The 16,359-nt window shown below is 32.6% G+C and overlaps 1 protein-coding gene and 2 pseudogenes across 1 annotated transcript; 2 read left to right on the forward strand and 1 right to left on the reverse strand.

Moving 5' to 3' along the window:
• Window positions 1-2,991: 2,991 nt before the first annotated feature.
• On the reverse strand, window positions 2,992-7,347 carry LOC120147037 (Golgi SNAP receptor complex member 1-1-like). The gene is made up of 5 exons (XM_039160507.1): window positions 7,309-7,347; window positions 5,735-5,974; window positions 4,934-5,101; window positions 3,723-3,836; window positions 2,992-3,392 (listed from the first exon to the last, which is right to left on the reverse strand). The coding sequence occupies exons 1-5, from the start codon at window positions 7,345-7,347 to the stop codon at window positions 3,279-3,281; spliced, it is 675 nt and encodes a 224-aa protein (XP_039016438.1). The 3' UTR covers window positions 2,992-3,278.
• Window positions 7,348-9,027: 1,680 nt separating this feature from the next.
• Window positions 9,028-11,475, forward strand: LOC120147123 (annotated as a pseudogene).
• Window positions 11,476-12,024: 549 nt separating this feature from the next.
• Window positions 12,025-15,415, forward strand: LOC120147018 (annotated as a pseudogene).
• The last annotated feature ends 944 nt before the right edge of the window (window positions 15,416-16,359 follow it).

Here is a 16,359-nt window from a genome sequence, read left to right on the forward strand (position 1 = left end):
TTTATTTATGCCTACCCACATATAAAATTTGTGTTGTTAATATATGTATTTTTCACCCTCAATTTTTTTTGGATCCGCCATTGTTGGTGACCAAATTTGTTTTCTCTATAAATATAATATATAGAGTTAATCTTAACCTTTAGAATTATACGAGATAATTATTTTAGAGAGATATAATCTTTTATGTGATTTTACAACTATTGAGTTTTACGTTATAAAGATGATTTTATAAGGATGTTGGAATAGTTTAAGAGATACATCGAGTTTATATATATATGGGATAGGATCTTGTTACACAATGTAAAACTCTTATAGTTTTATACTGATTTAGGACCGTTGGATGAGTGAAAATAGATGACTGAGATTAACAGTAGGAAATGAGAAGCTATTCACTAGAAGAAGAAAAAACAAGGAGTCAATCTCAGTCATATATTCTCACTCATCCAACGGTCTTAAATCTGTGCAAAACTAAAAGAGTTTTACATTGTGTAACAAGATCCTACCACATATATATATGAATTTCATGTATTTGTAATCTTTGAAAATTATTTGGCGATTACGTTTATTTAGGTAAAACTTCTTATGGAATTTAAAATTCTTGGTAACCAAGTTTATTACCTTTAAAATTAAGAGAAAAATAAATTTGAAGAAATATCATATTTTTTGTGATCTCTATTGCTACTGTGGTTTAGGTTGTAAAGAAATTTTTTGTAGGGATGATAGAAGAGTTTTTGAAATACATATATTGGGTTATCGGAAAAATGAAATTACATTTATTGTATTTTTTGTTTTTTATTTATTTATAATTAATTATGTTTCTCTAATCTGTTGAGGTAAGTAAGGTCAAATTACATTGAATCTTGTCTCTTGTATATGATCTATTTTATATTGATCTCACACTATTTTTCCTTATAAATTTGTAAGAAATAGGGACGATAAAAAAAACTTGTATCCGATGGATTTTAACTTGATCTGATTTGATTTGATAAGATCAATTTTTTTTTTTGAAACTTAGATTTTGGTCGAATAGGATTAATATGGTTTTAATTTTTTATAATTTAATAAATTTAACACTTTATATTTAATTCTATCGATTTGATCCAAACACCCCCTCACTATTTGATCATTATCCCTCTCATCGACCATGCTATCATCGTGATAATCGATATCCAAATGTCTATGGCTTCCAAATTCCAATCTTTTAATTTTTTACCAGGCTTGCAAATTATAATCACTAATTTAATGGCTACCGTTTAGGTCACGATCAAAATTTTAATTTTTTAAATAAGAATTAAAAATGTAATTTATATAAAAAAATAAATATTAATAACAAATTTTAACTATTTTTTTTACATTACAAATACAATTTTTAAAGGGATAAAATGTTCCTGATAGAGCTTGAACATCGATCAAAACAGTGCCAACAAAGAGCTTCAACTACCTTATCGTACTATATTGGCGGCTAGTAAAATTGTTCATAAATAGATCACTATTCAAATGTTCTCTATCTCTTAATGATATTTCCTTTTCAATATATATATATATATATATATTACTTATAAAAGAGGGATATATTTCCTCTCATTATATATACACACATTTAAAATTTATAATTGTACCAAAAAATAATTCAATAATAGTGTATGTGTTTTAATTTAAATAACAATAACAATGTGTGCATTATCTGTTTTTTATTTAATTAAAAGGCCTCTACCCTACAAACTTCCCATCCTAGCCCATCTTTGTTTAGAAAGGGAGGGCATCTCATATAAGGGTAAATTATAAATTTTATCACTCAACTTTCTTCTCATTTCTATTTAATCACTACAGTTTATCAATTTGTTCATTATTTATATTTTCATTACTCTAGCATTAAATACTTAACAACAATATGATTTTAAAGAGCATGAAATACCCCCAAACTTTCTTCATTCTTTGTGAAAAAACCATATTTCCAAATCTTAATAGTGGCAAGGTGAAAAAAGAGAAAATGAGTTACATATCTTGATTTCATTTTGATCAAATGATGGATATCATGTCCAATTCCATGAGTTTTGAATTTAAGATTGAGTTTCATGAATTTTAAAGTTACTTAAGGAAAATTTAAACCAAAAGAGTAATAGGAGACGGTGAACAGAGTTCATGGATATCTTGAGTGATTGAAAAAATACAAGAGAATTATAATTGCAGCATCAACATGACAAGAAAGAAGCTATAAAATTTAAATTTTGGAGGAAGAGAATAAAGGGGAAAAACATTTAAGCCCTATTTATGGCATTAATATCTTGAGTGGTAGAAAAAAATACAAGAGAATTATAATTGCAGCATCACCATGACAAGAAAGAAACTATAAAATTTAAATTTTGGAGGAAGAAAATAAAGAGGAAAAAACATTTAAGCTCTATTTATGGGTACGGATGTTAAAGAAATATTTGAAAACTTTCCCCACGTCACACTTGAAATTGTGTGTGCTTGTTTTCAACACAAATGTTATATCTGAATCAATGCATGGCCCATGGCCCAACGATATTCTTCACGTAAAAGTATGCACCATCCTTTTACATTAAATTGCACATATTTACACACACATATATCTTCCAAAATATGTTCAATCCATCTTTGGGTTGCCATATCATATAATTTTAAGCCACAAAATTACAAACAAACAAAAGTTGAAACTTTTTCACCTTGGTATTAATTATTCTAGTTCCAGCAAGAAAACACCTCAAAGGACTCATTGTATTACATAGGAGCTTAAAAATCATGTACTAGACTAGCTATTTTATGTGTTTTAGGCATTTTGATTATCGATATAAAACACGGCACATTGTATTCCAAATGAGAAAACCCATATTCAACCTTGGAGACAAAGTCGTGGAAAGGGACAACCCGAACCCCAAACATAAAGAGTAAAACGGACATGGAATATACCCAACAAAAATCATAATAGGACCACATCATGAATAAGAAGAGTAGCGCTATGGACAAAAGCAATGAAATGAAATAATCTTATTATTTGTACCTTTTACTCATTTCACACGGAAACACTTAAAAAGGAAAAGAAATTAAGCATACGTGAATGTTGAATTTTACCTATATATCGGGAATCCCATAGTGAAAGGCAACATGCAGTGCCCACTAGAAATGTCCAATATCAACTTACACCATAAGATAACATCCCTTCTTAGATCGATATGTGGCATCAAACCGAGGATGGAACCTGTTTCACTACAATCATTGGATGGAAACACAATGTACACGCATGGATACATAGATTGTCACTTGCTCAACCAGTAGATGAAGATGAGAAATGTGCATACAGATGCAACCAGAGAAAGAATGATGGTATCCATAGATTTTTTCCTCTTTATTGAAGACAAAATCTGATTTACCTGCACGGTAGTACAACATGATGGTGTGTCGGTCAAAACATGACAAAGCAATTGAAAACCAGCCCACAGAGGTTACAAAATGAATACTGCCAGTGGAATTATTAAGACTCCACAAGCAGTTAAAAGGGTTACAAAATGAATTTCCCGAATTCACTAAGAAAATATTTGGATGAATTTGAAGTTCATCCCTTCATGCTTTCAAATATATATAATCATACTGAATATCAACTAATTTATACACAGTGTATGCATTTCACTCTTACAAATTATATAGTAAATGAAATGTATGCAAATTGAAACACTACTAGCAACATTAGCAAGTATTCATACCGTTGGTAGACGGCTGCTAACGTTGCTGAGCTTTGAATTAATCCCCCCAAAAGTAGAACGTTGAAGGACAAGTGCACCAAGGGTTGCTTGAGCTTGTGAAATAACATTATCCATCTACAAAACCAAAATTCAGTTGGCAACTTAATATGAACTAAGAGTGGTGACAGATAGTTACAAAGTTCTGATGAGTTAACAGGAAGCTGAAAGTTTTGCCTAGACTATGCATCTGCAAATCCCAACAATAATGAGAGTTTTTCTTCTTTGACAGATGAAAAAATACGAACAGAAATGGAATTCTATCAAGATACTTCTAATAGAACTATAAACTCACAAGAAGACTTGTACCAAAAATGTGTAGAAGTAACAGCAAGACTACCACCACTGTTAATGCGCTTCTTTACAATATGTTAAGAACCAGCTAATTATATGTAAATATTAGAAATAAATCAAGCTGGTAAGAAAACTTCAATTCATTACACATCTTACCAGAAAATTTATGACAATAATTTTCAGATAGAAATAAGAAACAGGTGACACTACACAAAACAAAACAAACGAATGCCACTTTAATGTGCCTAATTGCTTCTAAAAGTCAAGATTGGTCTGACAGGCCAAAAAGACAAGGACTTGAACTAAGTTTTGCTTTCACCCTCTATATATTTGGAAGATAACATGTTACGACTTTTTAAGAGTCCAGGTATACTTCTCTAACTCTAAATTTTCTTGAACAAGAATGACCACTACTCCGTAACTCAAATATTATAAGTGTCGCGTAAAGATCCAAAGTGATGGAATCCACTAATTAATTGAATGAGATGACACCTGCAAAATAGATCTATAAAGAATACATAGCAAGCTCTCAAAGATTTTCTGACAAACTTTTACAAGCAGTGATGATGATCAACCTTAACATAACATTTTCAGACTGGTAACCAGCTGTAAACCATTCCTTTAAAGCCTTAAAATGAAATAAATGGAATGAAACAATAACAAATGCAAAGATGACAAAAATGCATAGCCACCATTAATCCACGATGTTATTCAAAGTTCTTTTCGCTCCATTTGCCTCTCCTCGATCTCATTACTAATTGATTGATTTTAAACTCCAAGTTCTCATCATTAACTGACATTTACGGAATTTTTGTAGAAAGAATTAAGTAATGTAATCATACCTACACAAGATATTGTTAACTAATATTAATCTTACGTACATGTCCTGTATTACGGCTGATGGCTGCACGCTCCTTTATTAGAGCCTGTTCTGTGGAACCCACACCTTCTTCCAAGTCTAATCTAGTCCGATCAAATTCCCTAAAATCCTCCAGTAGGGAAGCATGTTCTTGTTTAGCTCTAAGGCTAGAGCGAAGACGATAGAACTCCTGCAGTTCAAACGGGTCTAATATCAGGTTAGTTTCTGAGCAGTTCAATCCTAGTACTCATGTCAATGTTTTCATAGCAAAAGAATATATTTGGAAGTTCCAAAAGGTGCATAAAGAAAGCTACAAGCCTGCAATAATCTACAGACTTATGAAGATGTCAAACTAAACTAGTAGGCAGGCTACAACAAAATGGTTGTGGAGACAAAGAATACTAAGAATATCTGCAGGATAAGAAGATATGTGACATTTAAAAAATGGTTGTCCCTTGTTCCCATATGTAATGGGGTAAGGGGGAGGTAAGATAGTAGGCTGCCCCCAACACCAGGTTGAGAGCAGCTTCCGTAGAAGACCTCCGAATAATGAAATGCCCTCCGTGGGACTCGATCCCACGACCTCAAGGTTAAGAACCTTGTGCTCTACCAACCGAGCTGGATAGTCATCTGATAGATGCCCTTAATCTCCTTTTTGCTTTATTATTGGTTTCCAAACAGACTGACACGAAGCCACTTTTGCTTAGTTCTAAATTGAAAGAGAGAAGGGAGAAAAGCTTGTTTTACAGGGCCAAAAAAGAAAAAGCTAAGGATGATGATTTTGTGGCAGACAGAGATAAAAATATTTTATAAATCACAGTACCTGAGTGAGATCTTGAAGAATTTCCTGGTGCCTAGTCAAGGTATGAGAAACCATTTCAGAACCACCAGATGAAACCAAGTCTTGCATTTTCATATTTACTTCTTGTAGTTGTTTTAGTAATCGATCTATACCAGATTCAACATCATTCTCTTCTGAGTCATTTTCCGTCAAAGCCTTATTGGAGACCAACTTGCGATATGAATTCATCTGCTCATCCAACTGAGCTTCGAGTTTCCTTGCCTGCAATAATATTGCAAAAAAAAAAGTTATTCATCATTCAATTATTGCCATTTCAGAATATATTCAATATCTTTTTGGAAAATAAAAGGTTCTCCGAAGGTCGTTCAATAGGATAATCCCAATGCCACAAATTTGAAGGTCAAATTAATTGCCTCAACAATTTGAAAATCCAAATGAAAATATGGGCATTAACTAGAAAAAGAAAGGCGAAGAGAAATGTTCCCAAAAGAAATTTATGAAGCTTTTTTTTCGAAACTTCTTGATATTGGTGACCCAAATCATACTTTCCAGTCTTAACCTATAAAGATTATCCATAAATGCATATTGAACCCTCTCAACTATTGTCAATTGTTGAACCAGTTATACAAGCTATAGTTGTTGGACTATACCAGCTATATAAGATTATAAGTTATATAAACTATGCAGACATACGTGGAAAAGTCACATAACCTTTTTGAATGCAATTCCGTAAGTTTACCTTATTCAGGGAAGGTAATCAATTAACTCTTACCTGCCATCACTCTTGTGAGTCTCGTCTACACCAGGTAAGATAACAAACTAATAAAACACCTATATATCATTAGATTGACCTCAGTGACTTCCAACTCTAGTTGTTGGCAAGTAAACTGACACACGGTTAAATTGCCCTTCATTTTATTTTGCAATATCAACCACACAGCAAACCCAGAAGATAAAATGAATATATTAACAATTAAATACAGCATTTATCTTCATCAATGACTAAAGGAAAGAAAAGATAAAACGGAACATTAACCAGACTTGGAGCTTGTAGGGTATCTGTCAGACACGAATATGCTTAATTTTTCCTAAGCATTTTCATATATTTAGAGGATTATACCCTCATAACCATGTCCCAAATATGTGTTGAACACACTACTTTAGGGAAAATCAAAGCTCGACATCTCAAAAAATAAGAAATAATGAACAAACAGAAAAGGCAACAAGTTTTAGCAAAGCTGTAATTCATCGTTATGGCCCTGATTCCTTTAAACAGATACAAAACTGGAAATAAACAGAAAGTATTCCTTTTGTCTATGAGCGACACATCCATAATCTCTATGTGTTTCTCTATACAGTCACCCTCAAGAGGGAGGGAAATCAGGTTCAATAGATTGAGATCCCATATTGCCATTTCGTTTCAACAAATTCCAATAAGAAAACTCAAGCACTTCCAAAATAATCCGAAATTACTCAACAATTGAAACCAATCAATCAAATCCAACAGAATTATAAAATCCTAGGCTATTTTCTACCCCGATTCTTAGTCCAGCAGAATTAAACGCCGAAAAAGGAGAGAGAGAAATTCAGTAAACCTGTTTGCGTAGAGCATCCCATGAGATAGGCACCTCCATCGTTAATCTTCGATCGATCTCTTATCAAATTCTTCTTTCGATTATTTTTTTTACAAAATCCTTGAAAATTTATTCTTGAGGATTTTAATTTAATTATCTTCTTTTTCGTAATTTTATATGTACAAATAAATATTATACAAAAATTGCAAAGAATATTAAGGGCCAAAACGGTGCGTGTTGAAATGGGGGTTGGGGTTTAGCGGTTGCTTGGAGACAGAGATTGATCGTCTGTTCTCCAACCCCGAAATCCCAACGGCAATTTGCGATATTGCGTGATCCTCAATTAACCTTCCTCCCGTTGTATTTATAGTCCGATTTTGATCCGAAATTTTTTTAGAATTATTATTATAATTTATTAAAATTAAAATTTATTTATTTTATTAAGATTTAAATTTTAATCAGGGTAAATTACACAAATACTTTTTGACTATATAGTGTTGTTTTGTTGACTCTCTTAGTATTAAAAGTTATAAAATAATTATTTAATTATAGGGTATTGTCTTGTTGAGTTTGACTATTAAAAATTACAAAATTATCGTACGACTATTCATATATTTCAAATTATTAATTTTCCGTTTAAAAATTGGTGACCCTCAGGAGTAATTATAAAATAACGTATGTTTATAATTTTTCTTAATCATTAACAATATACACATCCTATAAATACAGTTGTTCGAACTCAAGAGTTTAAGTAAAAACAATAATCTCTTTAACCAGTGGCGTCATTCAATGAGTTCGAAGCAAATATATAATGATGTCTAAGTTTAATGTTTATTGTATGGCAGAGATTGGTCAACAATGAGCTTCTGTAATTAGAAACAGAAAAACCAAACAGCACCTACCCAAGGTTTTCATTACTTCTATGGTGTGTTTCATGAATCATGTCTTTGACAAAACCTTTAATAAATTATTAAGATTTCCAAACCATCTCATCCTATTTTCTATTTGATCTAATTTTAATCTCACTCCCTTTGTTAATTTAAACATAATATGATTCATCTACTTTCGCAATGTTATTAGTACATTCAAATTGGTACAACCAATAATTCGATCGAACTGTTAAGAAAGATCACATAAAAATTCAATAAATTTTATACAAACAGTAATTTTTTCGAAGTGACAATTACAATCGATACTTCCATATAAGTACAATATCAATTAATACAATGTAAGAATACATTTCAATTTAATCCTTTCAAATTTAAAAAATTATATTTTAATCCTTTAAAATATTATATATTTTTTCTGTCTCCTTACAAAAATTTCTGACTTTTCCCTTGAGTAACAACAGGATAAGATACCGTAAATCAAAGTAGAGCGATTAAATTCTAAATTTCAACATAGTATACTAAAACCAGAATTAGAAGTTTTGTTTTTGTTTATATTATATATGAGCACATTCTACATACTTGCCCCTCCTATATAAATAAACAAAGACTTTGTTTTTAGTTATTACTCGTTATCACTTTCTGCTGAAAAGCATATGCCCTTCTTCCACCAAGCTTCCTTAGCCTTTTGCTTTCTATTTATGCAACATCATTAAGTTCATTTGATCCTGTTGGGACAACTGGTTTTGGAACTTCAATTCTTCTTCTTAACTGGTCAATTCCAGGCAACTTTCAGCTTCTTGGTGAATATGTTTGATCTGGGTTTTTGCTTGAAGATTGATAGAAAAGAGATATGAATTCTTCTTCATAGGTGGATGCCTTGGGTCTTAATGCTTCAGCTAGGTCCCTTCAACTGGAAACTACTACTCCGGTAAGTTTATATATTCGATATGTACCGTACGTATCGATCGGCATATTATTTTTGTTCTGGTACCAGTATGTATATGGCTGGTATATCGGAACCGATTTGATAAACTGAGAAGTTTTTATGTTGCAGAAGGAGGAGACGAATGGCAGCAACTTAGTTGTGTTTGGAAGGAAACTTTCAGTGAAAGAAGAGGTGAGTTACTGAGTTGTGTTAATGGTTATTTTATGTGAATTCGGGATTTTTGAGTTCTTGAATTCGAGTCTCATCGTATGTAAATTATGTGTGAATTATGCAGACGGGTTCTTTAGTGGATGAATTGAACCGTGTGAGCGAAGGGAACAAGAAGTTGACGCATATGTTAACAGCAATGTGTGAGAGTTACAATGCATTACAAAGCCAGTTGGTGGATTTGATGGGCAAGAACAAGCCTGAAAAGTTTGAGCTTAGTCCAACGAAGAAACGGAAGTCCGAGAGCAGTAATGACGACGATGACAACAAGAACAGCATCATCGGAAATTCCGAGAGCTCAACTGATGAAGAATCATATAAGAAACCCAGAGAAGAAATTATCAAGGCCAAAGTTTCAAGAGCTTATGTGAGAACTGATGCTTCTGACACCAGCCTTGTAAGTCTAAAAAGTCTTCCTTTACATGCATGCACAATACATACATACGTATAATCGTATGTTAATTACATACTGTTATGAAAGGATTCCGATTTCGATTCGTGTTCAGGTCGTTAAGGATGGATACCAATGGAGGAAATATGGCCAAAAGGTCAACAGGGATAATCCTTCCCCGAGAGCCTACTTCAAGTGCTCCTTCGCACCTAGCTGCCCCGTAAAAAAAAGGTCGGTTTATCTATCTATCTATCTATCTATCTATCTATCTATCTATCTATCTATCTATCTATCTATCTATCTATCTATCTATCTATCTATCTATCTATCTATCTATCTATCTATCTATCTATCTATCTATCTATCTATCTATCTATCTATCTATCTATCTATCTATCTATCTATCTATCTATCTATCTATCTATCTATCTATCTATCTATCTATCTATCTATCTATCTATCTATCTATCTATCTATCTATCTATCTATCTATCTATCTATCTATCTATCTATCTATCTATCTATCTATCTATCTATCTATCTATCTATCTATCTATCTATCTATCTATCTATCTATCTATCTATCTATCTATCTATCTATCTATCTATCTATCTATCTATCTATCTATCTATCTATCTATCTATCTATCTATCTATCTATCTATCTATCTATCTATCTATCTATCTATCTATCTATCTACCTATCTAACTATCTACCTATCTACTATCTATCTATCTATCTATCTATCTATCTATCTATCTATCTATCTATCTACCTATCTATCTATCTATCTATCTATCTACCTATCTATCTATCTATCTACTACTATCTATCTACCTATATCTATCTACCTACTATCTACCTACTATCTACCTATACTATCTACCTACCTATCTACTATACTATCTATCTATCTATATCTATATATAAGAATTTATTTGGATAATCCGAATCTTGAACGAGTGGCAAATAGTTAAGAAGTTAATTTTGTATGACGTTTCTTCAGGTACAAAGAAGCGTTGATGACCAGTGTGTTGTTGTTGCAACATATGAAGGTGAGCATAATCACCTTCCCCCATCTCAAATGGAAGCAACATCAGGTTCAAGCAGTTGCGTGGGTCTCAGTTCGGTCCATGTCGGTTCAGCCCAAATAGTTAAGAAGTTAATTTTGTATGACGTTTCTTCAGGTACAAAGAAGCGTTGATGACCAGTGTGTTGTTGTTGCAACATATGAAGGTGAGCATAATCACCTTCCCCCATCTCAAATGGAAGCAACATCGGGTTCAAGCAGTTGCGTGGGTCTCAGTTCGGTCCATGCCGGTTCAATAGTTAAGAAGTTAATTTTGTATGACGTTTCTTCAGGTACAAAGAAGCGTTGATGACCAGTGTGTTGTTGTTGCAACATATGAAGGTGAGCATAATCACCTTCCCCCATCTCAAATGGAAGCAACATCGGGTTCAAGCAGTTGCGTGGGTCTCAGTTCGGTCCATGCCGGTTCAGCCCCGGTCAAGTCGGCAGGACCGACCATTACTCTAGACCTCACGAAATCAAAGTCTTGCGACGAAGAAGCTAGGAATCACTCCAAACCGAAAATGAATTCACCCGAAATCAAGCAATATTTGGTGGAACATATGGCATCTTCTTTAACAAAAGACCCCAATTTCACTGCAGCACTTGCAGCTGCCATTTCAGGAAGAATGTATTCAACAAATTCCAAATGAAAGATGAATTGGATATATATACACATATAAGTAAATGTTTTCAACTTAAAATGTTGTAAATACAACATTGCAAAAGAAAGGAGAAAAGGAATTTAATTAGGAATCTATTTAAGCATCAGCTTCTTGTAAATATATATATCTTTAATTTTAGTTTCAATTTCAGTGTTTTCAATTTGTATTCGTGTGTGTTTGTATATTTCTTTCTCTAAGTTTTATATTGCTTTTCATTCATAAAGTTCGAATTTTTCACTATTCAACACACTGAATTTTAATGTAGATCAAGTCTTATTTGGTAATTAAGAAAGTATTGCTAATACTTGAAGTGTTATGAATTTATTCATCCTTAGTGTTCTTAGTTTTAAATAAATCATTAACATGTAAACAAAATATATAAATTTATAATAATTCAGAATATAAACCAGAAATGAAATAAATTTTGTTTTATCCTAACGGTGTGTATATATAGGTTGGGTGGGTTATTGCGAGTACACACTGTCCGATTCTCTCTCTTTTCCAATCGTTTTTATTTTCCAACTTTCTTCATTATCATTTGTTTTAATTTTTTTGTTTGATACTAACCTACTAAAATGAAAAGATTATAGTGTTGGGTTCGTATAGGTATTTCGGAGAAAGAAAAAAGGAAAAACAATTAGGATTTTCCCGACAAATTACACGAGATGGATGCTAACGGAGACACCACGAACTCCACCGCTGCTGGTGGTTCGAATTCTAAATCTTCCGCCAAAAAGCATTCGAGAAAACCCAAATGTATGTTCCCTTTCTTTCCGTTTTCTTGTTAATCTATCTCACTAGTATAATTCATTGTTGGATTGGGGTTTTCTCTATTTCTTTTTTGTTTAATTGAATTTCACTTCTTATTTTTTGATCAATCTGTTGAAATGGGATGCAATGTGGCTTATAATACCCAATGAGAAGAACAACAAGAGAAAGTAAACTCTGGTTTTTGGTTGCAATTGTTGATTATATATTGATAATTTGTTCCTTTGTGAATAATTGAAGATTTTAGTATAGTTTTACAAATCAAGAATTGGGGTTATGGTAGATTTTCGTCTTTTGTTTTCTTGGGGTTGCAGATTCTAAATTCACCCAGCAAGAGCTTTCTGCTTGCAAACCTGTTCTTACACCTGGATTGGTATGTCTCAAATCCTCTTTCTTTTTCTTTCTGGATAAATATATGTATGTATGTCAGTATGCATGTATGTGTGTGTGTGTGTGTGTGTGTCTGGTATGCATGCATCCATGTATGGAACTTTCATTACATGAAGTGCCTGAACACATATATTAGGTTATGCCTTAGATTCTCTTACGCCTGGATTGGTATGTCTCATATTATCTTTCTTTTTCTTTCTGGATAAATGTATGTATGCATTTATGTATGTGTTTGTGTGGGGTATGCATGCGTGTATGTATGGAACTTTCATTACACGAAGTACCTGAACACATGTATTAGGTTATGCCTTGGATTCTTATGCATGTATGGAACTTTCATTGCATGAAGTACCTGAACACATGTATTAGGTTATGCCTTAGATTCTTAGGAAGGAGGAAGCTATGGTTTTTCTTCCACGTTTATTTTAATGCAAGCTTCCATTTTTTTTGGGGGGGGTGTATCTGCAGGTCATTGCAACATTTACCATCATCGGAATCGTCTTCATCCCATTGGGACTAATATCATTGGCCGCGTCGGAGCATGTAGTGTATTCTTCTCTCTTTATCTTCTCTAATTGCTTTTGTTTGTTGCTATTCGATCTGTGCTGGACTTTGAAATCTTTGTTGTTTTCGATGTTCATATAGGTGGTGGAAATTGTGTATCGCTATGATGAGAGTTGTGTTCCTCCTTTTTATTCCAATAATAAGCTTAAGTTTATCCAAAGCGCTGATACTGACAAGTCTTGCATTAGGGTTTTGCCTGTTAGTCCAATGCTTTCTCTGTATTCTATTTTTTTATTCGTTTATCATATCTATTTTACGTATTCCTCGACATTTCATCTTAACATGTCGGTTCGCTGACAAGCATTAAGCCATCCTTTTTCTTCTTTTTTTCCTCCTCTTTTTTCCAGGTTCCTAAGCTGATGAAAAAGCCTATTTATATCTATTATCAGCTTGATAACTACTACTAAAACCATCGTCGGTGCGTGAAATCATATTCGAAGAGATGTTTATATTTGTACTTATTTATCAGTACCGTGTTTAAGTTTCATGAATTATATAACTGTTTCACGAAAGATTTAGTAGTATTTCTTATGCATTCCCTTCTATGGTGCTTGATGTAGATAACCTTTCAATACTTTCAGTTTTCATCTTTCAAAATATTTATAATACGAAAATAATGGTTGCAGTTACGTAAACAGTCGGAGTGATAAACAATTGAGGAGAAAGTCAGCTGCGAACGACGTGAGTGATTGTACCCCTGAAGACAAAACGAAGGATGGTCCAATCATTCCTTGTGGCCTTGTTGCATGGAGTTTGTTCAACGACACATATGGGTTTTCATTGGATAGTAAGGCGATACAAGTAAACAAACACGGCATAGCGTGGAAGAGTGACACAGATCATAAATTTGGAAAGGATGTATATCCGAAAAATTTCCAGACTGGAGGGTTGATTGGAGGTGCAAAACTGAACTCCTCCTTACCTGTAAGTATAGCATATGCTTGTTATGTTCATGCTTGGTTCGGTTTGGTTAGGAGGAAAAGGAGATAGAATGTGTGTTTTGTGGATGCAGTTAAGTAAACAAGAGGATCTGATGGTATGGATGCGGACAGCGGCTCTGCCGACATTCAGAAAACTATACGGGAAGATAGAGGAGGACCTCCCGGCGAATAAGAAAATAGAGGTCGAAATACAAAACAATTACAACACATACAGTTTTGGGGGAAAGAAGATGTTGGTACTTTCAACCACAAGCTGGATAGGTGGGAAAAATGAGTTCCTGGGAATTGCATATATCATTGTAGGAGGGCTATGCTTGTTTTTGGCAGTCTTCTTCATACTTCTTTATGTTATCAAGCCAAGGCAAGTTTCTTTTTCTTGCATACATACATAACATAAATACATACATGCATACTTTATCATTGTAGGAGGGCTGTGCTTGTTTTTGGCAGTCTTCTCCATACTTCTTTATGTTATCAAATATCAAGCCAAGGCAAGTTTATTTTTCTTACAACATAACATGCATGCATACACATTATATACATGCATGCGTACGTACATACATACATACATACATACATACATACATACATACATACATACATACATACATACATACATACATACATACATACATACATACATACATACATACATACATACATACATACATACATACATACATACATACATACATACATACATACATACATACATACATACATACATATTATGTTGTCAAGCGAAGGCAAGTTTATTTTTCTTACATACATACATAACATAAATGCATACATGCGTACATATATCATTGTAGGAGGGCTGTGCTTGTTTTTGTCAGTCTTCATACTTCTTTATGTTATCAAGCCAAGGCAAGTTTCTTTTTCTTACATACATAACATTCATGCATACACACATATATGTACATACATACTTCTTTATGTTATAAAGCCAAGGCAAGTTTCTTTTTCTTACATGCATACATAACATAAATGCATACATGCATGCCTATACCATTTTGGGAGGGCTGTGCTTGTTTTTGGCAGTCTTCTTCATACTTCTTTATGTTATCAAGCCAAGGCAAGTTTCTTTTTCTTACATACACACATATATAACATACATACATACATGCATACATTCTAAAAGAAATAAATAATTTTGTGTGTTGAATAATGGGCAGACCTCTTGGTGATCCATCCTACTTGTCTTGGAACAGAACTCCATGTGGGCAGCCAAATTAGGATCATATGTTCATATAAACTCACAGCTCCTATTTGCCAATGACAAGGAAATTCTTAACATTCATTTCTTTTCATATTTTCCTTTTTCTTATTGATAACTTTATTAATTTTTTGAGCTAAAAACATGTAAAATTGAGGGATTAATATTTGATTTCCCCCCATGTTCTATGTTTCTATGATTCTCAATGAATATATGACATATTTTATGATGTTAAACAACATTAAGTGAAGTCTATGCATCAAGGTTTAAACTTTATCATTTGTTTTTTGTATTTCTAAGATTTTTCGACATAAATAATATTAAATTAAAAAAGGGTAATCCCCAAAAATAAAAATTTTCAGAAAATTCTCAAATTTATATGAAAATGTTACTTCTCCACCCTAGTGGCGGATGCACTAAGCCACCATAGGGGTTAAGTGCATCTCGTTATTTTTGAAAATGATTAAATTTAGTTTAATGTGTTAAGGAAAAAAGAAAAAATTACAATTTTTGCATACCCATTATTTTTAAGAAAATAAAATTAAAATTTTGGATTCTCATTCTTAAATTTTTGGATCCGCCATTGCTCTACCCTTCTTTTTGAAGTTTTCAAGTAGTACAAAAAAGTGAAACCTCTGGGAATGTTTAAGAATTCTGATATTTTTTCAAAAAATTTGAGAATTTGCTGATCTTTTTTTGGATTTTTAAATCTTTTATTTTTTTAATTTTATATATTTGTTTAAAAATCATGCTTCATGCGGCTTAATTGTACAATAAACTCTCAAATTACATCTATTTTTGAGTTAAATACTTTAATTTTTTTATTGAATCAAGTATTTAAGTTATCATCTGTAATCGATTTTATTCATCGTTATCTCATGTCAATTAAAGTACTGTGATATAAACAAAAGATATCACATATACATGACATGAGCAAAAAAACATCATATAATACGATCAAAAGTGTCGTGTTATAAAATTATATTTTAAAAATTTCTTAGTTATTTTAATAGTTTAGAGTAAT

The sequence above is a fragment of the Hibiscus syriacus genome, unplaced genomic scaffold (genome assembly GCF_006381635.1).
Source record: "Hibiscus syriacus cultivar Baekdansim isolate YM2019G1 unplaced genomic scaffold, ASM638163v2 tig00110933_pilon, whole genome shotgun sequence".
Taxonomy (NCBI): domain Eukaryota; kingdom Viridiplantae; phylum Streptophyta; class Magnoliopsida; order Malvales; family Malvaceae; genus Hibiscus; species Hibiscus syriacus.

What these genes read in the sequence shown, in the direction of transcription:
- LOC120147037 (XM_039160507.1), bottom strand. Translation starts at nt 7,347, where the DNA reads ATGGAGGTGCCTATCTCATGGGATGCTCTACGCAAACAG. An exon ending in TCAGCCGTAATACAGGACAT is followed by an intron (nt 3,837 to 4,933) that starts GTACGTAAGATT and finishes TTGGTTTTGTAG; the next exon opens with ATGGATAATGTTATTTCACA. An exon ending in TTAGCAGCCGTCTACCAACG is followed by an intron (nt 3,393 to 3,722) that starts GTATGAATACTT and finishes ACTACCGTGCAG; the next exon opens with GTAAATCAGATTTTGTCTTC.